General features: G+C 45.6%; 2 protein-coding genes across 6 annotated transcripts in view; one reads left to right on the top strand and one right to left on the bottom strand.

The window, feature by feature from the left end:
- LOC307202561 (glucagon receptor-like) overlaps positions 1-3,650 on the top strand; it is a 40,748-nt gene extending 37,098 nt beyond the window's left edge. The window contains exons 14-15 of the mRNA XM_079952675.1: positions 165-1,416; positions 2,593-3,650. Of these exons, the coding sequence (XP_079808801.1) occupies positions 165-236 (72 nt within the window). The 3' untranslated portion in view covers positions 237-1,416; positions 2,593-3,650. The remainder of the gene's footprint in view (positions 1-164; positions 1,417-2,592) is intronic.
- Positions 3,651-4,465: 815 nt separating this feature from the next.
- Positions 4,466-25,291, bottom strand: ANKS3 (ankyrin repeat and sterile alpha motif domain containing 3). Of its 5 annotated transcripts, none has more exons than XM_079952505.1 (17): positions 25,199-25,291; positions 23,465-23,648; positions 20,864-21,062; positions 19,687-19,808; positions 16,926-17,007; positions 15,128-15,263; positions 14,425-14,583; positions 13,715-13,843; positions 13,162-13,274; positions 12,321-12,488; positions 11,919-12,043; positions 10,964-11,105; positions 9,818-9,990; positions 8,549-8,634; positions 7,861-7,944; positions 7,599-7,693; positions 4,466-6,785 (listed from the first exon to the last, which is right to left on the bottom strand). In XM_079952505.1, exons 2-16 carry the CDS (start codon positions 23,632-23,634, stop codon positions 7,617-7,619), a joined length of 1,965 nt encoding a protein of 654 aa, XP_079808631.1. In that variant the 5' UTR covers positions 23,635-23,648; positions 25,199-25,291; the 3' UTR covers positions 4,466-6,785; positions 7,599-7,616. The 5 variants fall into 5 exon arrangements, 4 of the variants coding, with proteins under 4 accessions (XP_079808631.1, XP_079808632.1, XP_079808634.1 ...); XM_079952506.1 differs by lacking the exon at positions 25,199-25,291 and adding an exon at positions 23,762-24,666; XM_079952508.1 differs by lacking the exons at positions 23,465-23,648; positions 25,199-25,291 and having other exon boundaries at positions 19,687-19,804; positions 20,864-20,989.
- Between the last annotated feature and the right edge of the window lie 43 nt (positions 25,292-25,334).

Here is a 25,334-nt window from a genome sequence, read left to right as displayed (position 1 = left end):
CACAGTTGATTTTAGAATGCTTTTAACTGAAACAGCTTTTAGATGTTTTTAATTGTTACTGTTTTGGGAATATCTTATTCCGTTTTAGAAGGCTTTTGCTTAGTTTCTCAGTTGTATATCTGGCCTGATTCAGGAGTCTGTTCTTATGCTTCCTTTTCATCCAGGTGAAGTCCGAGATGAAGAAGAAGTGGCAGCTTTGGAAACTGGACCACCCTGCCCTCTGCTGCACCCAGTAAGAGGAAATCGGGGACGCCAAGAGCTCCTTAAGACAGCGATTGATGCTCTGTCCTATGATGCTGCACCTGGCATTCTCAGATGGCCACAGAGTGCTTGGGGCAATGGCGGTGGTGATGGTCACAGCTTTGTTGGAGGACCACAGGCAACGTTCTGAAAAAGGGGGCAGAGGTTATTTCTATCAGTTGGGCAAAACATAGAAATTGACATTTCTGGCTTACAGCACCCAGATGATGATATACCAGCCATGAAAGGGCATTAGGAAGTGCCAAAGAGCCTGATGGAGGGTTTGCATAACGCTGCAGAAGGAATCCTGAAGCTCCAGGAATTAGAGAGGGATGTGTGTGTGTCTAGCTCTGTGGTACAGCATCTGCTTTGGATGGAGAAGGTCCAGGTTCAATCCCCAGGATCTCCAGATAGGGCAGGATGAGACCCTATTGGAAATCTTGGAGAGCCAGTGCCCAGCCAGAGTAGGCAATACCAGATGAAGAAATGGTTTGACTTGGGATAAGGGAACTTCCTGTGTTCCACGTCTCAAAACCAACTCAGGATTCAGCTTTGGTAGGATGGCAGTCCATCCTAGGAGATCACCAAGGGCCTTAATACTGTCCTCTACCACCTGTTCCCATTGTTCAGCAGCTGCTATCTACCTTCAAGCTTTTCACAGAGGTATATTCTGTACCAGAGAAACGAAGACCTCCTCTCTCAACTATGAAGGCTACAGGCTTCTAGGCCAAGATCAAGATAGCCTTGCAGACACAGGAACTGAGATCCCTCTTCGGTTTTGTTTTTGAAGATGCCAGAGCAAGAAACCCATTGTGGACCCCTTCAGGTGATGTCATGGCTCTGTAGCCCAGGCATTGGCCAGCCTGACTCAGTGTGGGAACTCTGCAACGCTCCCCTCAGCTATGGCTGAGCCCAGTGGTTTGGCTCCAAAGAGGACATTTCTGGGGAGTCAAGAGGATTGTGCTTCGCTCAGCTTCTGCATGAGGTCCCTGTGCTCATTAAAAAGCACAAGCTTCTGATGCATCACTTTGCAAGGCGCACTGTTAACATTGGGAGAACTCAGAGTACTTTCCCGGAACACCCTGACCTTCTCGGGCTTCACGCAACCAGCAGTGGACACACTTTGCATCTCAAACAACTCCTCCTGCCTCTTTTCCCCTTTGGGCAGCTCTGAAAGTTTTTTTTTCCAATGCAGAATCATAACAAAAATTACAAACATTGAATCCAAAATAATACTATACAAACAAAAAAACCCGGAACATTAAAAAAAAGGAAAAGGAAACAAAGGAAACAAAACTAAACAAAAACGAAAAAGCACACATCTACAGAAAAAAACCATATCATTACGTACATAAACACAAATTGACTTCCTTCCTTTGTTCTAAGACCTCAAAAAATTTACTCTTACTGTATTGTTGTGTCTAATTAGATTACTTCCACCTTTGTACTTTTTTTTTTTTTACACCATTTTTCTTTTTCTTTAACCCTGTAAATCATCATTCATTGCATACCAATATACTTACTCCAGAACAATGTTTTTTCATATACTCTTTAGCACAACCCCATTCTTTTAATACTTTCTGGTCCGATTGTCCCCTTATGTAAGCTGTGAGTCTTGCCAGATTTATGTATTCACAAAATTTAATTTGCCAATCTTTCACTGATGGAATTTTTCTGCCTTTCCAGTTTTTAGCTATAAGCATCCTGGCAGCTGTTGTTGCATAAAGGAATACTTTCCTTTGATTTTCGGGGATATCATTTGTAATTAAACCTAAAAGGAATGCCTCCGGTTTTTTACTGAAAGATATTTTAAACATCTTTTTGAGTTCTTCATAGATTTCATTCCAGAATTGTTTAATAGGTCAGCATTCCCACCACATGTGAAACATTGTTCCTATTTCTTTTTTACATCTCCAACAGGTATTCAATTTTAATTTGTAAATTTTAGCCAATTTTACCGGAGTTAAGTACCATTGGTACACCATTTTCATAAAATTTTCTCTTATTGTATAACATGCCGTGAATTTAATATCATATTTCCATAATTTCTCCCATTGGTCCAGCCGAATTACATATCCTATATCACATGCCCATTTAATCATAACTTCTTTTACTTCTTCATCCTTTAATTCCCATTCTAATAATATTATACATTTTGGATATATATATTTTTTTGAGTTTTGTAATAATCCTTTTTGTAATTTTGATTCTTCTTTTTCAAATCCTATTACTTTATCCTGGTTGAATATTTGTGCAATTTGGTGATATTGTAACCATGTGGTACAGTATTGGGTCACCTCACCGTATGGTCTTAAGTTTTAATTGGCCCTGTTCTTCCGGGCATCTCTGAAGGTTTTCTTTGGCTGCCCAGTGCGTGTGGGACGATGATCATTCTTCATATACCACCGTCTATCCATATATGTCACTTTGCAAATAACAGGTCCATGGCTCCAGGGGGCTGGTGTGCAACGCAGATGCAAGGGAACAACATGGGAAATGGAGAATTTAGAGGCATGGGAAGAATATGCAATTGTTTCGAGTTGGCTTTGTTACGGGGCAGTGACTGGTGGTGGGAGGAGGAGGAAATGATGACTCTCCTAAGGGAGGTTGCCTGGAAATGCCCCTCTCCCACCAAAGGGAAAAGGCTGAGTCATTTTGGGTAGAGGGGCAAGGGCAAGGTCAAAGGTCACAGGAAGAAATGTGCCAAGAAATAAAGCACATAGAGGGAAGTGTAAGGCCATGGAGGGTTTTGAAGGGAAAAACTTTGAGGGCATAGGAACATGCTCTGAGAGGAGGGGCTGAATTGTGCCTTATTGAATTGAAGCTACTGCCCCCTCCCTCTGCAGCACTGGCCTTTCTCTCTGGCTGCAAAGAACTTTGAGGGGTGCAGGCGCTACGGTAGCCCCTCCTTCTCCAGGGAAGAATAAGGATTGCTGCACACAGCCAATTCACAATGCCGAGCAACTTGCAGAAGTCATTGCTATGGAAAAAACAGCCTAGAAGAAAGCAGGAAGGGGGTGTCTGGAGGCTGTATGAACTGAGCTACCTTGGAGGCGGCAAAAAAGATGCGTTTTGGAACGGGCAGTGCTACGAAACATTTAAGTCAAGTGTCCCTTTAGTTTTATTGCGGGGGTGGGGGAATGCAGGTGACCCAGCTCTTGGCATTTTGGAGAATGCTTGCTCTGCAGCAGGAGTAGCAAACCTTTGAGCCTCCAGGTGCTACTAAACTACAACTCCCATCAGCCCCAGTAAGCAGGGCAGGGGTGATGGGTGTTGTAGTCCAGCAACTTCTGGAGGGCCAAATGAATCCCATCTGTTCTGCGCCTGCTAAGACTAAGTAGGCCACTTCTTTTAAATGTAACACTCAAGGGGAAGGATAGTTTCACACCGACAACTGTTCTGCACATGTTTCCAAATGGGATGCCCCTTGGGGGCAGGAGAAGGAAGCATAGTGGAGAAGAGCTAGGTTACTTGGACGTCAGGGTTGCATCAAAGAAGACACAGGCAGGTTCATCTTGCTGTGACCTAATCCCTGCACAGCTGCAGTGGAAGATTTGAAGGATTACAGGTCTGGAGGCTCAAAGGGATTCTAAAGCACAGCTATTCTCCACCACAAGTTTAGCATCTTCTAGAACTTGTAGAACTTCCTTTTTCTCTGCAGGTTCTTCCTTTCTTGGAGGTAAGGGGAACACGATGCAGAGCAACTATAAGTAAAATGGAATAGAGGACTCCCATCCAACACCAGTCCCTTCATTGCAGGCTTCTGTAAACACTCCAAGAGTTTTTCAAGCTAATAAAACTTTGAACGCCTTCTTCATTACTGAGGTACATTCATGCTGGTTGCCATTCTGTGTGACCACCTCCAAAAGCAGTTGTGTCATAGGATTTTTTTTTTTGGGGGGGGATTCTCTAATTCTTGCACAACACCAGAGCAAGCCATTTCACCAGAAAACAGCCAATATAGAGTGTAATCTGTATCTGTTACAAGTAGCAGCACAGCTACTCCTATTCTGCTCAGGTAACGTTTGGAGGGGATCATGAGGGATGGATCTGCTTCCTGTAAATTTTACCATGAGGGTTGGGTAGGGTTATAATCCCCTTGCTGCTGGCATTATATGGTGCAGGATTGTAGCTCTTATGAAGCACAATGGAAGGAGGAAGAGAACACGCCACTAAAGATCTGAATCATATAATCACATACTACGCACAACGACCAAGCAGCAACTCAGACAGTAAGAGTAAAATTTATTCACAGATCAGTCAGTGCCTGTTAAATGCTGGTCATCAAATATAACTTTTTTCTGAGATCTCCCTCTCCACCCCATTGTTATGACCACAGATGTACTCAAATGCTGAAACTAAGCCCAGATTAATAAAACACCCCAGAACAGAGAATGGCAACCTCAACAGCCATCAACTCGCAACAATGATCTTGCTAAACCACGTCCAATCCTATTCTAGTTAAGACACAGACCACCTTGGGTTTTCAAAAGCTCCAGATCTTCTGTTTAAAAAAATGATTTTGCTCCACCGTCACTCAAAATCAGCAGATCAAAAGGAAATTGCCACCACCTCTAGTTCTCACAAGCAGTAAACATAATGGTGGAAGTATGCTCTGAGCTGTACCACTTTAGCTTGTCTAGGAATGAATACCCCACCATACAATACAGTTTCCTGCACCTTATAAAGCATGGCAGGAAAAAAGACTGGATTAGAAGAGCCATCATGTCCCAACATCTGGAGAAATCCTTTCAGCCCCTCGGTGTAGTCTGAAGTTGTACAGCCCAGCCATAGGCTTATTTTATTTTTATATAATACCCCCCATTACATAATTTCAAGGCAACTTCACAATTTCAGCAACACAACATTAAAGGCAATAAAACATGTAACATTTAAAATCTTTTACTATCTGTGAGAACTAGGCTTAAGATGTGCATCAAAAAAGAAGGCTGTGAAGCAGAGGGGTTTACACCAAAGCAGCCTCCCTTTGCTGAGCCTATCAGAAGTCGCTTAAAGACAGAAACATCCCCCTCTGTGCGTTAATGGGAAGGCTCCATTTTGCACAACAGATGCAGAACAGCATCCACCAGCCTGCTAAAATGTGCACTTTTGGGGGTAACTGTTTTGCATGTTTCAGGAGTGGAAAAAATGGGACAGCTTTGCTACTGGGTGCAGCCATGCCTGGCCTTGGGATAACTTTTTATCCTGTAGGTTAAACACATGGCCGTGTGATTCATCTGCTAGCTGCTTCAGATTTATGCTCCTGCTGTCCACGCACAAGCCTTGCTTCACTTTATACCTGCATCATGTGAAGACCTAATAATATTAACACAAGAATTTTCTGAGACAATTATGTGCTTTGTGCTTAGGTCTCCACAAAATACAGGTGTGCAGCAAACCAAGGCTTATGCACGAACTCTATGTGATGATGTGCATATCAGAAGCAAGTCAGATAAGTGAAAAGGCTTCACCTCTCTCTCCCACCCTCACCCCCATTCTCCAAAAATCAGAGAAGGCCAAGCACGACACAGTACGTGTTATTCAGTAACTCCAGGACTGCCTACATACATTGCTAGCTGGGCTTGGGGAACCTTCTTGCTCTGAATCCCAGAGCCACTTCACACCATCAGTTAGCCTGGGATAAACATTCCCAAGGTCACATCAAACGCTGGATTTCCAATCTCCAAAGTGGGCATGAGTTCTTGCACATCCCAGGATAAGCAATCCCTGTAAGTTGTGGTCTTTGGTTGCTGGAACTCACAGATTTTCCCGGCCAAGCCATGAGCAACTCCAAGTCAAGACAGGAAGAAGTTTTATAACTTCACGCCTACGGTGAGAGGTGCTATCTCGTTGTAAGTTGTTGTGAATAAAGCCACAAGTTTCCTGCTGGAAGAATAAAAGGCTAGGAGAGGCCCAGTGGTTGCTACTACGGAGGCACTTTCATTGAAAAAGTGTGTGTGTGTGTGTGTGTGTGTGTGTGTTTGGGTTGCTTTCTTTCTTAAACAATGGGCTTTGATAATGGAGCCTCCTCCCCACCATTGCAGTGCCAGCTTAGGTATACATCAGGCCTGCATGCAGCTGGGCAGGACACAGAAGTCCTTGCATCCCCCCAAACAGGTAACCTCCCAAGGATAAAATCCTCTAAGTGTGGGGTCTCCTGGGCACCTGCTGCCTCATCTTTCCCCCCATGTGGGCACAGGGAAGGGGACCAATGGAGAGGAACCTGGTTGCCAAAACAGACAGAATATCCAGCAAGAGACGCAGACACAAAATGCCTGGCTTGGAACTTCCAAGCTTGGAGAGAACCCTTTGCTTCCAGCTCTTCCAGCAGGATTTAGGTGCCATGGTCCTTCTTCAGGACAGCAGACCTGGCCTCCCTTCTCTGCAACGGCACACCTGCTTTCCTAGGACAGCCACTGGTAGCTCTCGCTGCGGATGACCTGTGCCGTTGAGCCATCTCTCTCTCTCTCTCTCGCACTCACTCATGCTTCCTCCTCAGGTAAAACACAGCTTCTGGGTGGAACGTTCACCCGACGTCAGAACCTCTGCAAAAACAATCGCACCCAGGAAACAAAAAAGAGGCAGCAGCATGAGCACTTGTCCTGCATGGACTATGGCCAGTTGTTCAAAGTGGTGGTGGTGGCAGGGGCGATTTAATTCAAAAGTTGCTCGAGCTGCAAACGTTTGCATCCAGAAAACTCAAGAGCCCTGCTGGACTGGAGCAAAGTTCCATCAGGTTCGGATTCCCCTTTCTCCATAATACAAACTATAAACTGGTTCTGTCATGATTTTCCACCTTGTTACGGCTACTGCACTGCCCCACCATCCTCAGTCTGCTCTCAGCCAGCCCCCACTTGCTTAACTCTTTACTGAAAACCAGTCCGGACGGTGGTATTGCCTGGATGGGGACACAGCTAGGGATATCTCACTCTGTTCCTCATTGTTGGCTCTCTGCTCTTCGCCTTCCACCCATCCAGCCCCAATGGGTGCCAGCCACCACTGCCCAAGTAACCATCATTTTACAAGGGTGATGACACTGCTTTTGCTGGGGCTCGTGTCTGCTACAATTTTAAAGCAGGATCGAAAACTTGGTTTTTTATACTGTGATGGCTCTCAGTCAGGCATGAGTTGTGTAGAAAGACTGTCAGTGGGGAGCAACAACTAGGAATCCTGAGGATTTGGGGAGGGGGAGGAGAGTATAAACCAGTATAATGTTTGCCGCGCAGATATGCCTTTACGCAACCCTGACTTTGGAGGAGAGCAAACAGAGAGCTTGAAAGCAGAATGCCACTTTGCTACCAAGTGCTCTCTCCTCTCAGACAGACATGCATCTCGTTCAACAGTGCTCCACTACGTACCTTCCTCCACTTCTAGGGCTATTTCTGGGGCGGCTTGCCCTTCTCTAGACTCTGCAGGCTCTCGAGATTAAGGTTGACAGAACTAAGAGCCTTCCCTGGGGACACAGAAAAGCTGTAATAAGCACAGGTGCCAAGGGATGGAGATGTTCTTCAATGCAGGGGAGAAGGGAAACAGCAAGCCCGTTACTTGACTTGGACTTTACACCCACCAACTGGTGCCAAACAAGGGGAACATGAACATCTGATGATCTTCAAACCTTACCCATTTCCCCCCAGCACTGCTCCAGAAGAGCCGAGAGCTCAGGCAGACTGAGGACCTTCAAGGAAGACGGCCATCCTTCTGGGCCTAGGGTAAAGAGGCAGAATGGGCACAAAGCATCAGCATATTGTGGGTCAGCACCCCTTGGCCTGGATTGGGCCAAACATGGAGTGTGTGTGGGGGGGAGCAAACACTGTGGGGGGGGGGGAGAGGAGTCAGGACAATGGACTGAACCAGGGGCTGCCAACTTGAAGTGGTGGATTTGGCACTGAATAGTCTTCCAAATTTTTATGTCATGGTGTGGTTGAACACACACACACACACACACACACAGAGAGAGAGAGAGAGAGAGAGAGAGAGAGAGAGAGAGAGAGAGAGAGTTTTTACTTGTAAGGAAAAGCAGCAGTCAGTCTCCATGCATTTTTCATATGAAATAGCTGAGACCTGGGGAAGGTGAAAGGGTGATGAAGGCAGACTGGGCTCAAAAACAAGCCTGTCCTCTGAAGCCACTTCCCTTTCTCTCTCGCACACAGACAGACACAGGGCTGGGGAACCTACAGCCCTACAGATGTTGCTGGGTTGCAACGCTCATCATCCTCGACTGCTGGCTGTGCTGGATGGGACTGATGGGAGTCCAGAGACACCTGGAGGGCCACCTGTTTCACATCCTGCACTAGAACTGCCCACTTACTGGGTCCCAGCTGCGCTTTCGCTTCCAACAACCGGCCAGCCGGATGCTCTCGGTTCATTCGGGAAAACAGTTCTGCCTGACAGGCCCTACCAGAGAAACCAAAATACTGTCAGCAGGATTCTGTGAAAAGAAATAAAAACCGCACAAAGTAGAGCACAAGAAAGCAGGATAGTGCCGTAGTCTCAAGTGCCACACAAATATCCTAGAGCAGTGGGGTAAACCTTGGTATGCCACCGCCACAAAAATGAGGCATCAGCACTGAGCACCTAAGACAGAACTAAAGAGGAGAGGAGAGTTAGGACGAAGGGAATTTATCCCCCGACCATATTCCTAACTCCAGGGTCATTTGCACGCTACAGATGCTACTACCTGAAAAGGTTAATTCTGCCGCTTATACAGGTTGTGTAAAAAAGGCATACATGTTGGAGAATTCTGCCATTTATTGTTCCACCCAAATCGTTTGGGTCTTCTTAGCTGCCAATGAGACGGCAGGAGCAGGAAGGGGATGAAGCCCCTCAGCAAGTAGGTATCCGATTTAGTCATCTCTGCTGTGGCAAATGTCCCACTCACTTTCTCTTTAGGCTTTTGACAGGAATCATTCTATACTCTTTAGATCAAGGTGTGTATACTTTGAGTTGCTGCCGGCTTGTAGTGTAATTTTGCTGCTTGAAGCAGTATCCGTATACTGTCCTTTTCATGCTTTATTCCTCAGGTGAGCACTTCTTGGGGCATAATACTACATTCATAACAAACACATGTTATAGCTCTATCAAAAGCTCCTAAGCTTCTTGGTGGTGTGTATAGGAATACATGTGAGTGCTGGATACACATGTGGGTTTGGGCACACAACTTGAAACAATGCGACCCCTACAATTGCACCAGGCATTGCACCCACACACTTTGATGTAATCACAAACCCCAGGGGCTGGAAACTTGTGTTTATTTTGTAAAGTTTTTAAAAAATGAAAAACAAGATTCTTAACACGTTGAACTGAAATCATATCCAGTGCTTTTCGCTGGCAATTTTTCAGAATCATGGATGCAACTCCCACATTAGGCAGCTAAGGCTGAGCACAAGAGGGAAGGATGAATTTCCAGACACGAAGCCACAAGCCTTTGGCAGTCATTGTCACCGAGTGCCTGGACTTTCCCCCAATTCAGAATCCTGCAGGTGGCACGCTGGCTTTGCCTTGAGGAGATGAAGGAGCTTACAGAGAAGGGAGTGTAAAGAAATGGCGAGAAAGTTTGACCTATGTTGGAGGCACTCACTGCATCTGCTCTAGGAGGATTCCAGCATTCCTGGCGATGGCCTGCACCTCTCGGAGTTTGGCCTGAGCACTGCTCCAGACCACATCCCGCTCCATCAAGCAGCTCTCCACCACGGCACGCAGCTCCTGCTCCTGGGACACCTGACCCTTCAGCCCTTCTACCTCCTCGCACCTCTGGAAGGAAACACGGGGAAAGTTGCTAAGAGACAAGGGTCCACATTTGTGAATTCCAAAGGGTTTAAAGAACTCCCACAAAACTCTGGCCAACAACTGTTCCTCTGCTTCACTTTACTATCAAACTGAGTTTGGGTTTGGGGGGTAGTACTAGCTTGCCAAAGGCTTTCCAATCGCACTAGGTTTCAGATCTCTCTCAATATATAATTTTTTTTGGAGTTTTCGTTTTTCTACATTTCAGATTAAACATTTTACAAACTTTAAAATATCCAGTGACTTCCTTACATGGTTCACATTGCATATCATGCTCTCCTGCATGCTTTACTATAACCATTCAAATCAATTTTCCACTTTTAAATCAGTCAAATATTGTTTATTCCTGTTGAATTTATCTTAATGCTGCCAGCATTTTCAGCTGTGTACAATTATTTTCCATATATTCAATAAATATTTTCCATTCTTCTTTAAATATTTACATTCTACTTGCTCTCTTATTCTGTGTGTTAAACCCACAAGTTCTGCATATTCTAACATCTTAAGCTGCCAATCCTTTTTACAAGGGACCTTGCTCACTTTCCATTTTTGGGCTAACAGAACACGGGCTGCTGTTGTTGCATACATAAATAGACTGTTCTGGCTCCTGGGAATTTCTGTCTGGGTTATTCCCAACGAAAAGGACTCTGTTTTGGGGGGGAGGGTAAATTTAAACATTTTTTTTTCAACTCATTATAAATCATTTCCCAATATTCCTTCACGTTTCTACTTGTCCACCGCATGAAAAAAACAAATTCCTCCCATCAAGTTTCAGATCTCTTAGCTGTGTGTCTAATGCTGTATCTTTCTCAAGCAACTTCAGATGAACAAGGACATCCTCTATGACTAGGAAGGGACAAGGGCATTCCCCATGCAGAAGCAGGTGCGCTTGGCCAGAGGCAGAAGCTTCTCAATGGGCTTAAGAAGCCAGCTTTCTTACCTTATGGAGCTGAATGGCCAGTTCCTGCATTTCTGCTTCCAGGCGATCAGCATAGGCCAGCTCCAGGGCATCGCTGGGAGGCCGGGCGCTGCTATGCCATCGAGCAATGGCAGAGGTCATCTTCCTCTTTGGTCCAAAGAGCCTACAGAGGAGAAAAAGCAGCAAAGGTTTAGCAGCAAAGGTACTGCCTCCCTTTTGCTACTCCCTTCCTTCACTGGGGAAGTCTGCAGGCAAAACAGAACCACCCTGATTTTCCTTGACATGCTGAGACCCAAAGAGAGATCAATGTGAACAATAGATATTCACTCATAATGGGAGCTTCAATTAGATCAGTGTCTACCATGCTTTCAAAAAACGCAAAGAAAACCAATCTGAAAACATACGTATATTATGTTCAATTTATTCTGCTTGACTCAAGGCTGGAGATGGGCTATGCTACATTGGGTACTGCAGCCTTTCCCCCAGAAACAGTGGGAAACATGCTCAGCCCTGAAATTTTGCAAAGCATTGGGCTATACTTTTGAAGTAATATGGACTAGAAACATAAAAAAAGAAAATGAGAAAACTGCAATTCTCAGAAAGCTAACTTCTGTGCTTGTGCAGTATTGCCACACAACTGTGTACATTCTGCAAAAATATTGCAGATTATACACAACTGACAAGGGCAGCTGTCCAGGTTATGCAGTCTGCACAACATAGAGCAGAAAAAAAAAACATTTCTAAGAGAGAGCATTAAAAATTATTTGGGAGCTATTCCTATATTGAACTGAGAATAAATAACTGCACAGCAGCCTTGCCAGCTGGGACCCAGGATTCTGCTAACAATGACAGCAAAGTTCTCGGTATCTCTGGTTGGAAGGTACACGTTGTTCCTGGGGTCAGTTCCTATGTTTCTGATTATATGACAGCACTTCAAAGCTAAGCCTCCAGCCAGCCAGCAAAGAAAGGGACTCACGTGATGCCAATCTCTTTCAAGTCACTCTCTGTCAAGGTCAGGAAGATGCGAAGGTCGACGTCTTGCTCCTCAAACACTTGCAGGTACTTCAGGCAGCCAATCTGCTCAAGGAAGGTGGCCAGATCCTGCAGCCCAGGCAGCGCACAGAGGACAAAAAAGAGGGAGAAGTTCAGGACTCTTAAACGCTGAGAGACTCTAGCTGCATCACAGCATGTTGTAAGCCAGGCTTCCAGCTTCATCAGGATCTCTCCCCCTCTAGGCCTTTAGCACCACCTTGCCCCCTGCAATTTGACACGGCACCTAATACACAAGGACTGTCTCTGACACCAGCTCCTCTGTTCATCCCTCTGTCCCTCGCCCTGTCCACCCCAGACGGTTTTCTGACCACTATGCCATGGTTACCTGGGGCCCCGTGTAAGATGGTGTCTCTGTGTGAGAGGGGCTGCAGTGATGGCTGGACACCCGGGATCGGTAAGACCAGTGGCTGTCGCTGTTGCTGCAGCGATTCTTCGCCTTCATGTAGCTCTTGGGGTGCTTTCGAATGGAGAGCTTTGTTTCATGGTCTGAATCCTGGAAAATATCAAGTAGTGGCGTGTTTTGAGAAGAAGGAACACGACGCAGCTCCAAGTCTCAAACGGATGCAAGGACATCATTATCCTTTTGTTCAGATGTGAAGCATCTGTACTCTTACATTCTTATGAAGCAGGAAGAATGGAAGTGAGAGAGGCTCCTCTTAGCAAAGGAGAGAAAGCAGAGGCAATGGAGGAGAAATCCAACACCACGGAAGGACAAATGAATCCTCTTACTCCAGCTTCCCAAGATGCCTGAACAAAAGCCCTTTACCAGCCACACACAGACAAGGCAGGGGTAGGGAATCTTTCTGAACCCAAGAGCCACATTTCCAAATGGGCAACCTCTTGGGGGCCACATGCCAATGGTAGGCAGTGCTAGAGCCAAGAAACAGATGTGAATTTAACTTTTGTACAGTTGGCTACAAACTCTTGTACAAACAAAGGAAGAGGAATTATCCTGGTTCAACGACACATTCCAGCCAAGCAAAAACAGAACAAAATTTGAAGATGCGAAGCAGGCATGGTGAGGGGTGTGGTCTGGGGGAGACTCCAGAAAACCAAAAAAGAGAGGTTCCCTAATTTGAGGAGTCAAGGTTTCTTTCTATACACTAGGAGTGGGGAAACTTTGGTCCTCCAGGCTCTTCTAACTTGAATGATAGCAAAAGACTTACCTCGTTGCTTTCCAGAGAGCCCTCGCTGCTGACCCCCACAGCTTTGGCAAGACTTTCGCTGCTGCTGCTGGTCCTGATGGTGGCTAAGTTATTGGTGAAGAGGGAATTCTCTTCTGAAATAGGCAGAAGTCATGAAACAGTAAGTTTCACATTCAGGCCTCATAGATGTTTACTGATGGCAACTTTGTGGATTACCTATTCTAATGCTAATTCTTTGTGGGTTACCTATACTACCGCAACAGAAAGTGATTACGTCAGGAAGTCCCCAGAGTTTGCCAGGCTCACCCAACAGCAACAAGAAAGTGGCTCACTCCTGTGAAATACTCTGCCAATATTCAGCAGGTGCCTTCTTTTTCAACCTTTAAAGGTCTGCTGAAAACTTGTTTTATTCCCTCAAGTTTATGCTGGCAATTAAGAGTACATCTTTCCATAATACAGTAGCTGAATTCTGATTCATTTATTTACACGGTTTTATTGTATGGTTTTATTTAAATGTTGTTTTTTTAAAAAATGAACAGCAGTATAAAATAAAAATCGTGTTTAAGAAAGGTACCCCGGCTGCTGCTGCTTTCCACATCATGCTCATTGATGGGAGATGTGACATCTCTGTAGCGGAGATCTCCTCCTTCAAAGGCACTCCCATCATCATTAAAGGTAACATAGCCTTCTGGAGGGACCTGCTCTGTGTGCAAAAGGGGGGCAGAGGGAGAGAGAGGTGAACAAATGAAAAAAGGAAAGGAAGAGATTTTATTTGTTGATAGGTTAAATGAAGAGGCTTATATTCTCCTCCACCAGCCAAGAAGTTCAGTACTGCCTATTGCTTTTTCTTCTGCTGGAGCTCATCACGTTACAGCTCTTCGGAGGTTTAGAGGCTTGCTTGGAAGTTTTATTTAAAATTAAGCGCTATACAAATTATGTTAAATAAATATAGAATCCAGAGAGCAAGCAGCTATGTTCCAAGTTCATCAGTATAGGAGCATAGGAAGGTGCCTAATACTGAGTCACATCACTGGTCCATCTTGCTCAGTGTGGTCTACACTGATTGGCAGCAACCCTCCAGGGTTTCAGAGGACATTCCCAGCCCTACCTGGAGGCACCAGGGTCTGAACCTGGAATCTTCCACATGCAAGGCCGATGCTCTACCAACCAAGCTACAGCACTTCTCTGAAAATGGTGTTCAGGGAAGGAGGGTGATAAAGTAATCAGCCGCAGGACAAGAGGAAGCTACCCATTGAGAGAGAGAGGAAGTGAGCCTGAACTCACCATAACGAGATGGGCTTTTCACTCCAATTCTGACCGCCGTGATCTTGGCCAGAGCGTGGGGTCCTTCGTGAATACTGGGGCCTTTGGACTTGCGAGCAGGCCTCTGCCTCTGAGGGGCAGAGTAGGATTCGTCGGAGGAGCTGAGATCTTCATACTTTCCTAAGTGTCAAAATGCATCAAGTCAGTGGACGCAGAGTGCATACAGATATTAAATTCCAAGGGCAGCATCCAACTAATTAGTTCTGCAGTGCCAAGGAACGTCCACTCCTCCTCCTCCTCCCCTGCCCCATGCTCACTAAATCTGTCATGGGATTTCCCCACTGCTTTGCCACAACCCTCATCCTTGGTCAATTGGTCCATGGAGGGGGCGGGCGGGAGGGGGAAGCACTGGTCTAGTGAAAAGATAATAATAATAATAATAATAATAATAATAATAATAATAATAATAATATTTTTTTATTTATACCCCGCCCTCCCCAGCCAAGGCCGGGCTCAGAGCGGCTTACAAGCAATAATAAAAACAAGATGAATGATTACAACTTAAAAACAAAAATAAAATACAACATTAAAATAATGGAACATTATTAAGATTATTATTAAGATGGGAGTCAGTGACTAGAAATACAGGCAGCAAGCAAGGTTTCTGCCTAAGCAAGCTGAAAGGTCCTTTCCATGCGAAACTATAAGGAGACGTGAGAGTCACCTGGGCCCCTGCAGAAGACCTTGGGCACAGGGGCTGTGTGCAGGTCTAAGAGCCCCACAATCTTCATGTGTCCATACTTCATGGCCAACATCCGTGCCGTCGCCCCAGTGCTATCGCGTACATCCACTCTCACACCCTGGGGTTGGGAGGAAGCAGACATTATTAAATTTTGCCGACAGGAAAGGGGAGGGAGGCTTAAACAGATCCAAGGGGCTGTGTGGTCGAACCCAAGAGTGCACTTTCACATGCTGTGTCCCTGAAGAATTGACCAAAGGATTTGCACCACCAGCAAGGCTCTGCATACCCACCATCACCATCGCATTTGTGCTCTAGCCAACCTGGACTCCTTAGGGAGAAAGGGCAGGGCATAAATTCAGTAAATAATTTAGCTTTGAACATTAAGCAGTTTTCAGGGCACAAAGTTAGAAATCTTTGCTTGCATTTGTGCTATACAAATGGCACCACTATGTGGTCAATGTATGAATTTCAGGCTTCAAGAGCTCCAGCTGCTCTTTGGACAAGATATGGCTACGAGAAGCACCAGGCTGCATGCCAGCGAGTCGGGCTCCTGATCCCTTTTGAAGCACGAGAGCAGAGGCAAGTGGGATCTGCGACAAAATATTGCAGTGCATTCTCAATACTAAATCCAGGCTGTCTGGTGTGTTTTGAAAGATGGACACACAAGTTCATCCTAATGATGGAAAGTCAAGTGCTGCTTGAAGTTTACTTGTAGGCAGTTACAGAATGTGGAGTGTCCACTTTTGGACGGATGTGTAACAGGCTATAGCATCCTTCCCTCTTCCTTGGATGTCTCTAGTGCAGCATTCCATCAACTATTAAAGGAAAAGGTCTGGGAGAAATGAGGAAGGTGTGTGGGTGGGGGGAGTGTATGACTTCCTAACCCAACACTGAACATTAACCCAGCCTATTAAAAACTAGTTTTATAGGCTTTGAAATCAAACACTTGAAAAAGCCTCCATGACAATTAAAAATACTATTTTTTAAAAAAAATGGGTAGACAAGTGTGTAGGCATGAGAACCACATAAAAATTCAAAGGTCTACACATGCTCCATATAAAGAAGCCTTTGCTGAAAAGACGTTTGTGTGCTGCAGCTGTTGGGGAGATATGTACAAAAAAGTCTTTATTCTGTACGTTTCACAGTTTTCTAATCCCTTTGGGGGAAGGAAAGAAATGTGACAGATGCAACCCTTCCCTTTCAACCATCTTCACCCCACTTTTATCAACAGAAGAAAGGCCTACATGAACACCCTTGTTTGAGTGACCCAACATATTCCCTCCCTCAAATAAGACATGTACAGGATGACTATGAAGAAGGTCTAGATGTGATGCTGAAGGAAAGAGCTGGCATTTCAAGAGGTTGCTACAGAAAGTGCTATTCATGCTGAATGTGAATTAACTGCACAAAGTGATTCAGAGACTGGTTTCAAAAGCATGGTATCTCTCAAGAGGAGGAAAGAAGCGGACAATGTTTCTAATTAAGGCATCCTAAAAGAAATATTATGCATGAAGGCAAATCAACGTGAGCATCCAGCACGGATCTAGGCGTGGAAACATGCTGAAGAAGCTGCATGGATGTGAAGCTTCTCTGATTTCCCCTCCTGAGGCAATAATCAAGAGCAATCATTGAAAGAAATAGCCCCGAATCAAGATTTAGCTTTCATAATATAGTGGCTTATCAAATTGGCAGTATTTCTGCATACTGGGAAGCACAATTGGTTGCGGGGAAGGGAAACCAAATGTGCCTTGGACCACCTGAGAAATGAACACTCACTTACATGATTGAGAAGATACTGGACAATGATCTCATGGCCAGATGCAGCTGCTTCCATCAGAGGAGTATATCCATAAAGGGGCTCCCTGGACAACAGAAATATATAGCCCATGAAAGGCTCAAGTCAGAAAACGGGGCAGTCATCAACGCAACGGGGGCATGCTAGTCATCCACAGCTAGAGGAAGCAGGGAGAAAAGTACCAAGGGCAGGCAACCCTAGAGGCATAGATCTTGGGACTCCTTGGTTTTCACACCACATTCCAGGTTGAATAAATAAAGCGACCTTACACAGAATCAGACCACCAGTCCACTGAGCATAGTAATGCTGACCCTGAGAAGCGGTGCTCTTCAAGGGGTTGGGGTTGGCTCTGCTGGCCTCCAGCTAAGGGGCTGAACCTGGGATGTCCCACCTGCAGAGCAGGTTCCATACTACTGAGCCATGGGCTCCACCTGTTGGCTGTGTCAGGCTTGTTCTTGAATTGTGCTCTACTTATTTTAAGCTCTATCTCCTGTGGCCCTCCAGGTGATGTTGGACTACAAATCCCACCATCCCTGAATGCTAACCTTGCTGGCTGGCCCTGATGGGAGTTTGAAGGGCCACAGGTTCCCCATCTCTGCTGAAAGCCATGGGCTACCAACTGAAGCTCCTGGCCCAATCCAATACCTTGAGAAGCCTTGCCACCCCTCATTCTCTTCTCAAATTGACAGGAAACTTAGGCTGAGTTAATGGTGAGCGGCAAATGTGCCCCTAAGTTGTACCACCTCAAATTGCATGTGGGGTCTCACATGCTTGAATACATTTCCATTCAAGAAAATGTCTTCCACACAAAATACTAGTGTGTTGAGAAGATGAGTTCTAGCTTGGTTTTCTCTCCGATATGCTAGGCCAGGAGAGCCATAGCTAATATTAAAAACAAAAAATAATCCTTTTGTATATGGAATGCCCACTATAGTGCTCTCTTAAAACATCAGCTGAAGAGAAAAACTGGGAACGATGCCAATACAGTCTGATGGTTTGTCTTCAAAACTAAATTACCAGTTACTGTGTCAGAAGTATGAACTTTTCCTGCTGGAGTTTCCACCCAATATGCTCCATGGAAGGAAATGGTTCTTTCTGGCAAAACAAACAAGCTGATGGCACTCTGGATTCTGAGACTGTTCCAGGAATATGGATCAAACCCACTTCAGAAAACACATTTTTGGTTATTGAGATGGAAGGAATACTGTAGAGAAAGCAACATGAGATTCATGTCCTAAGAGGAGAAGAAAGAGTCCACTGAGAGCTTTTTTTTAGTAGTCAGGGGGTGGCATTAAAGCCAGAAGAGAAAGTTTGAAAATGAGCCATCAAGGCAATAGGCAAGATAAAGAAGAGAAGAATCTCAGAAGAATGAATTGAGAGGTAAGATTTGATAAGGAAAGAGTAAAGAGAACCAAGTACTATTTTTTTTGTAGAAGTGAAAAGGAAAGAATGGAACCCCAACAACAGCATAGCATGCACAGATTCAGTCTTGCCACCAGGTCATCTCACTAGTCCCCTCAAGTTTGTGAAAATCTGCCCCTTGCAATATGTTCTCCATGTCTGCCCATCCCCACAACTAAAAGTTGTTTGTACTTTTACCCTCTTCCAGAAGAAATAGCTATTACAAGCAAAACTGGTGGGATGTAAGATTTTAGATAAATATGTTTACTCTTGTTACTAATTATTTTTAAGAGAGCAGTCAGAAAGTCTCTCCTTGATGCTCCATTTCTCTTACATCAAAAAGAATGGAAAATTAATCATCTGCCTAGAAAGTCTGAAGGCAAGGAGATCTGACTCATCAGTTAGCCAGCCTGGGCCAAAATCTGAGCAAGATTTTATCTGAACCTATTTTAACCAATGTATTGCTTTAGGCGTAACTCCTCCTACCAATACATTTACCCCCTTCAATTCATGCACTGTGCTAGGGTTTTTTTTGCCCTACCTTCAAAGCAGGCAAAGTTTAGTTCAATTTATCAAAGTCAACCTTTTTGACAAATGCTTTGCTGATCAACCCCAAAGTACTGTTTTAGTGCCCACCTACAATGCAGCTTCTGTATCAGGGATGACTGGATGGGTGTTACCTCTAGTCTACTGAGTCAGGAAGGTTACAGGAATGTAGAAGAGGAAGGCAGGCCAAACCTAATCTGTGTGCCATAGGCCTTCCAGCTCCTGCCCAAGAGTGTTACAAACATTGGTGATCTGTATTATTTTATCATGCTTTTAATATTCTGTTGGGAGCCTCCCAGAGTGGCTCTGCCAGATGGGCAGGATATGTATAAATAAATAAAAAAAGTATGTATGTATGTATGTATGTATGTATTAATAATAATGATGATGATGATGATGATGTCACATGCACATAAGAATAGGCTGCTGGATCAGGCCAGTGGCCCATCTGCATCATGTTCTCACAGTGGCCAACCAGATGCCTACGGGAAGCTCACAAACAGGAGCTGAGAACAGTAAGTTTCCCCTCTTGAGGTTTCCAGTCACTGATACTCAGAAGCATACTGGAGATGTCCATCACATACAGCACTCATGGCTTAACTACACACAATCTAGATGCAAGAGTACAGCAGTGTGACTGCCTATGTTTCCCCCTCTTTTGCATCCATCATGAAAGCATTTTTTCTATGAAAGCTAAGCTACTTCTTCCCCTTAAAATACCGCCAGATATTTGAAACATACAAACAAACAAACAAACAAACAAACAAGCAGGCCTTTCACAGGCCCATTTCTCTCTTACCTGCAGTTCGCATTTGCTCCATTATCCAATAAGAACTTGACCATTTGCTGATGGCCAGCACTGGTGCAGTGGAAGAGGGCAGTCCAGCCATGTATGTCCTTCATCTCCAACTCGGCACCTTGCTTCAAAGAAATACAGAGGGGCTGTTAAGACAGGGCACCTACTGCCTGTGACACTGAAGCCAGGGTGCATTTCTGTACAAACAAGAGCTCGCAATAATGAACAGAGAGGGAGATCGCTTATTTCAGGCAGAAATTTACAATCATGTTACTTTTAGTTTCTTATTTCTATATCATTTTTCTATTATGCTAACAGCATAACCAGGGGAAAAGAGCAGCAACCCATAGAAGGCTCTTCTCACAGCAATTTAATAGCAAACCACTTTACAGTCGCAGAGTGTTCCCATTTTATTCTGGGTTAATGCATCAATTTTATTCACTGACTGATTGAATGCATTCAGAAAAATCATTCGAACAGGATCCTGCCCCTGCCCAATTCTGTGTGTGGGGTGAGTGGCAGGTGTGGAGGAGTGACTGGAAACAGCTCTAGCTCTCACACTCCACCAGATCTGACACAGCTGTGCCAGAGAGGGTGAGACTCGGCTGCCAGTCACCTGAAGTTGCTGACTCAGCTCTGCTCCTGCATATCTGAAGAAAGCTGGGATGGGAAAGAGACGCCTCAGAGGCAGCAGAGAAAACCTAGATAAGATAAACTTAATGTGCAACCTGATAAAACAGAGGAATATTTGTAAAGTAAGGGCACAGCCCTGGACATTGGAAATACCCGGGGTGGAGGAGAATGGGTATATAAAACATCACAGTAATGAAAACTTTACCACTGAACCTCACAGGAGTCTTAATGATGAGAAGGCACTCTAATCACCGCTAACTATGAAGCAACAGCCTGTAACTTTGAGTAGACTCGAGACTTTGAAAGATCCTATAATGCTGCTGCACCCTACAGGGGTTATGAAAGAGGACAGCAGGCTTTATCTCCCAGCCACTCATGGTGTCTGAGATTGCCACCCTTCTCCTTAGTCCCATAGAACTTAATGGAAGCCACTGACAACCACCCCTGAACAGCCCTGTTTGCACCTTTGGTTCCACCTCTTAGTCATGCGCGATATCTTTAGACTGCACAGTCGGTGCCTTTCGCAGCTATTGCCAAGTACACCCACCTGAAGGAGGAAGGCAGCAACGCTCTCATTTCCACAGCTAGAAGCCAGCATCAGTGGAGTCTGCCCTTCTGGTGTTGGTACATTCACATTCACGCCAGCCTCTAGCAGTATGTGCACAATGGTGTCATGACCGATGTAAGAGGCATACATTAGCGGGGTCCAGCCGCCGCAATTCCGCTGGTTCAGGTCTACCTCCCCACTGAAAGGCATGAATCAGATTAGTGTTCCATGGGTAGCTTATCACAGGAAAGTTACATAGTTTTTGAAGGTTTTTCCTAACCTGGCCCGTTTCACTCAAGGAAACAAACAACTTTAGAAGTCTTGCCGATATTCCTGGTAGCAATGTGTGCCCCCACTTTGCCAGTAGCAAGTGAAAAGGTTGACAGCAGCATTCTTCTAAGCATTTTGGTCACACCATTTGCATGCCTCCCTCTAAAGAATCCCGGGAACTTTGCTTTAAGGGTGATGGGAATTATAGCTTTGTGAGGGGGGCTGAACTACAGTTCCCAGGATTCTTGGGGGAAGTTGTGACTGTTAAAATGGAATAAATGTGCTTTAACTGTAGGGCGTGTATATAATCAACTACTACCTTGTTTCAGTGTTTTCTGGTAGCCTTTAGCCACCTTCATGTTTCACAAAATTATTTTGAATTGCACACATAGTGACAAAAGCCTGGTGTGTATGTACAACAGAATGAGGTGGTAGAATGGACTCTTTTTTTAGGCTGAAGGTGGGGTGGGATTTTGGAATAATCCCCTATGGATAAAAATCACATGGTGAACTAAAAAGTAGCTCATTGCAGGGAAAAGGTTATAATTCAGACTGCTCCCTGCTGTGCTCATTTTCTGCAGTAGCAGAATGCCTCAGCTCTCATTTCTGACATCTCCAGGCAGGGTTGGAGAAATGGAGCTAAGTGTCATCAGCATACTGCTGACAACAGACTCCGAACCTCCGGATAACCCCAGCCAGTGGTTTCATGCAGATGTTAAACAAAGTGGGAGATAGGATTGAGCCCTGCGGAACCTCACATTGAAGGTTCCACGGGGCTGAAAAGCATTCCCCAAGCAACACCCTCTGGGGATGACCATCTAAGTAGGACTGGAACTACCGCAAAGTGGTGCCACCCACCCCTAGTTTGGACAGTCACTCCAGAAGGATACCATGGTTGATGGTATTGAAAGCCTCTGAGAGGTCAAGAAGAATTAACAGGGACATGTTTCCCTTGTGTCTCTCTTGACAGATGTCACCATACAGGACAACCAAAGCAGTTTCTGTGCCAAAACCGGGCTTAAAACCTGATTGAAATGGATCCAGAAAATCAGTTTCTTCCAAAAGTGTCTGGATCTGGTCTGCAACCACTCGCTCCAGAACCTTGCTCAGAAAAGGGAGATTAGCAACTGGCTGGTAGTTATTTAGGTTTTCTGAATCCAGAGACAGTTTCTTAAGGAGTGGCTTTACCACTGTTTCCTTCAAACAGGTAAGGACCACCCCCTCTCCCTGCTGGTTTTTATCAGCCAAGAGGGGCAATGGTCTAGAGTGCAAGTGGTCACCCTGATCCGAGCACCTTGTCCACATCATCAAGCCTTACCAACAGAAACTCATCCAACACAACAGGACTAGATTGTGCTCTGGACACCCCATGAGATTCATCTGCTATAACAGCAGAGTTAAAGTCTTGGTGAATGCAAGCAATCTTATCCTCAAAATGCTTTGCAAACGAGTCACAGCGAGCTACTGTTGGTTCTATCACCTCCTTTGGGCCTGCCTGTGAAAAGCTCTACCGGACAACATAATGAGGCTGCAATGGAGGCAGTGAAGTATGCCTTCTTTGCTGTCTTCACTGCCACTAGGTGGGCTCGATAATGAGCCCTTACCAGTGTTTAGTTGCATTCATTCGGATCTTTCCTCCACTTGCGTTCAAGTAGTCTCCCAGCTTGTTTCCTTGCCCTAACCTCTGGAGTATGCCGGGGGGACAAATGGGCATCACAAAGTGGGAGAGGGCACTCAGGGGTGATTGTGTCAATAGCCCAAGCCATTTGGGTGTTCCAGGGGTCAGCCAGGGCTTCGACAGGCGTGCCAGTCATATCAGCCGGAAAACCTTCCAGAGCTGTTTGGAATCCCACTGGATCCATCAGCCTCCGAGGGCGGACCTTCTTAATAGGTCCCCCACCTCTGCAAAGGGGAAAAGCTGCTGACAGTTTAAATCTCAACAGGAAGTGATCTGACCACGACAAAGGACTGATATCAATGTCCCCCACCTTCAAATCACTCTCTTCCTGCCCAGTCAAGAAAACAAGATCCAGAGTTTTGCCTGCCATGTGCTTTGAGCCGGTGACATGTTGGGACAGCCTCATGGTTGTCATTGCGACCATGAAATCCTGAGCCGCCCCAGAGCCAGCTGCCTTGGCATGGATGTTGAAGTCTCCCAGAACCAGCAGTCTGGGAGTCCTCAACACTGTCTCCGAGACCAGCTCTGTCAGCTCAGGCAGGGAGACTGCTGGGCAGCGAGGCGGGTGGTAAAGTAGCAGAATCCCTAATCTGTCCTGATTGCCCAATGCCAGGAACACAGTATTATTCCCTCCCCAAACCTCTCCTCCTTACCGTTGAATATTCTCCTTTACCACCTCATACTGGCCAATTGAGGCTGCTGTGTGAAGGTCCAGTGGAACATCTAACTCTTGGCGACAGACCATCTGACCTGCGCCATGCCACATGGATAGGCTGAGATTCAGCAGATCCGACTCACTGGCTTCATCACTCAGCTCTGACATTGTGTCTTGGTGGGCTGAAAGACAAGCACGATCAGTTCTTCACTTTCACTACCTTGCTCAAAGGGTTTTTAATCGTCTTGGGGTATGATCTGAAAGCTCCTGAAGTTGGGACCCTGGTGTGCCCTACCTTAAGTTCAGTGGGTGAATAGGCAGTATACAAATAAACAAAATAAGGAAATCTCCTGTCTTTGTGCATTCTTCACAGGATTAGAGAACTATCTTCACTTACTAATGTCTAAATACCAATGTGCTGTTAAAGGCACAAAAGCAGAACGGATCCAATCACAAGACTCAAGGAAAACACAGACAACCATGCACTGCAATTACTGGGAAACCTAGTCTTTTTGAAATGTCCTTGATAGGTTGACTGTTTTGCAGGTGAGACCTATTCACAGTGAAGGGAACCTAGAAGGTGACAAATGACCGCTCTTGATACTTGGTTCAATTTGCTTTTTGTTCTTGAATGACAAAGAACTATACAGGCCATGAAACCCCATGCCTTAAACACTGGAAATCCCACACAGACGAAAGGGTCCTTGATAACGTACCAGCTATCACCCACACTTTCAACTTTATCCTCAAATCTGTAAGATTCTCATTTTAATTTCACAATTTTCACAAACACATCAATTTTATACCCATTATGTGGTACATTTTATGTTATTAAAACAGTAAAGTAAGTTGCCTTGATGTGGCTTAGTTGTTGTATTAAGCACTTCATAATCCACTCCAGGGACAACACATAGTACAGAACTGTAAATGCATATAAATAAATATTTCAGTCCCCCACCCCTCAGAGAGCTCTATTTTATTTTTGGGGGAAATGTTACATCTCTGAGCTGGAAACCCTCTAACAAGCTGGTTTTCTATGTGCAAGGAGTTCTTGTGTACAGAGCAGCACACAGCAAGAAGAAGAAGACCAGGAACAAAACAATTCCCTGCACCCAAAAGATGAGCAAGAAGACCAGGCTATAACTGTTCTTTCTAGCAGAGTAATTCCTATGAGCCAGAATTGCTATGGCCGTTATTCTGTAGGGAGGGCCCAACAGTGAAAACTAGAGCCAAAACCTACCTAACTCCCTGCAAGCGGAAAGCAAACATGTGAGTGCAAGAAAGATAGGGCCCAAACCTCCCTCCCGGGACACTAGCTCTATTTGTGCAGTTTTGCTCTGGTTGCTGTTCTTTTGTGTGGAGGAGCCCTCAGCCACGAGGCACCTCTGCAGCCCAGGCATAAGGCGCGAAGGGCATTCTGCGCTGAGGGTGATGCCTCCAGGGCACAGCTGGGGGAATCTGTCTGCCCACCCCCAACCACTGGACTCCAACTCCCATCAGCCCCAGCCAGCAGGGCCAAAGGCCAAGGTTGATGGGAGTTGGAGTCCTGAGGTACCTGGGACGCTCACAGGGTCCCCCCCCCAGCCCGCAGCTCAGAGGCGCCCCTCACGCCTATGCCTCCAGGGTGCAACGAGCACGCCAAAGACCTCCTGCGCCCACAACCTCCTCCGAAGCCCGCCTTCCAGCCCGCCTAACACAACTTCCGCCTCCTCTGCTACCGTACAAGCCTCACCTGCTTCACTTCAGGTCGCCTCAGCCGCCCTCCCGGAAATGCCCGACAATGACGTCGCGGGCAGAGCGTCAGGACTGCCGGAAGGTCCCGCTCTCCCCCCCCCCCCGCTCTCTCTCTGCACCACGTGATCATCACC

The sequence above is a fragment of the Podarcis cretensis genome (assembly GCF_951804945.1).
Source record: "Podarcis cretensis genome assembly, chromosome: 14".
Taxonomy (NCBI): Eukaryota; Metazoa; Chordata; class Lepidosauria; order Squamata; family Lacertidae; genus Podarcis; species Podarcis cretensis.
Note: the sequence above shows the minus strand (reverse complement) of the source record. Positions and strands in the feature narration are given on the sequence as shown.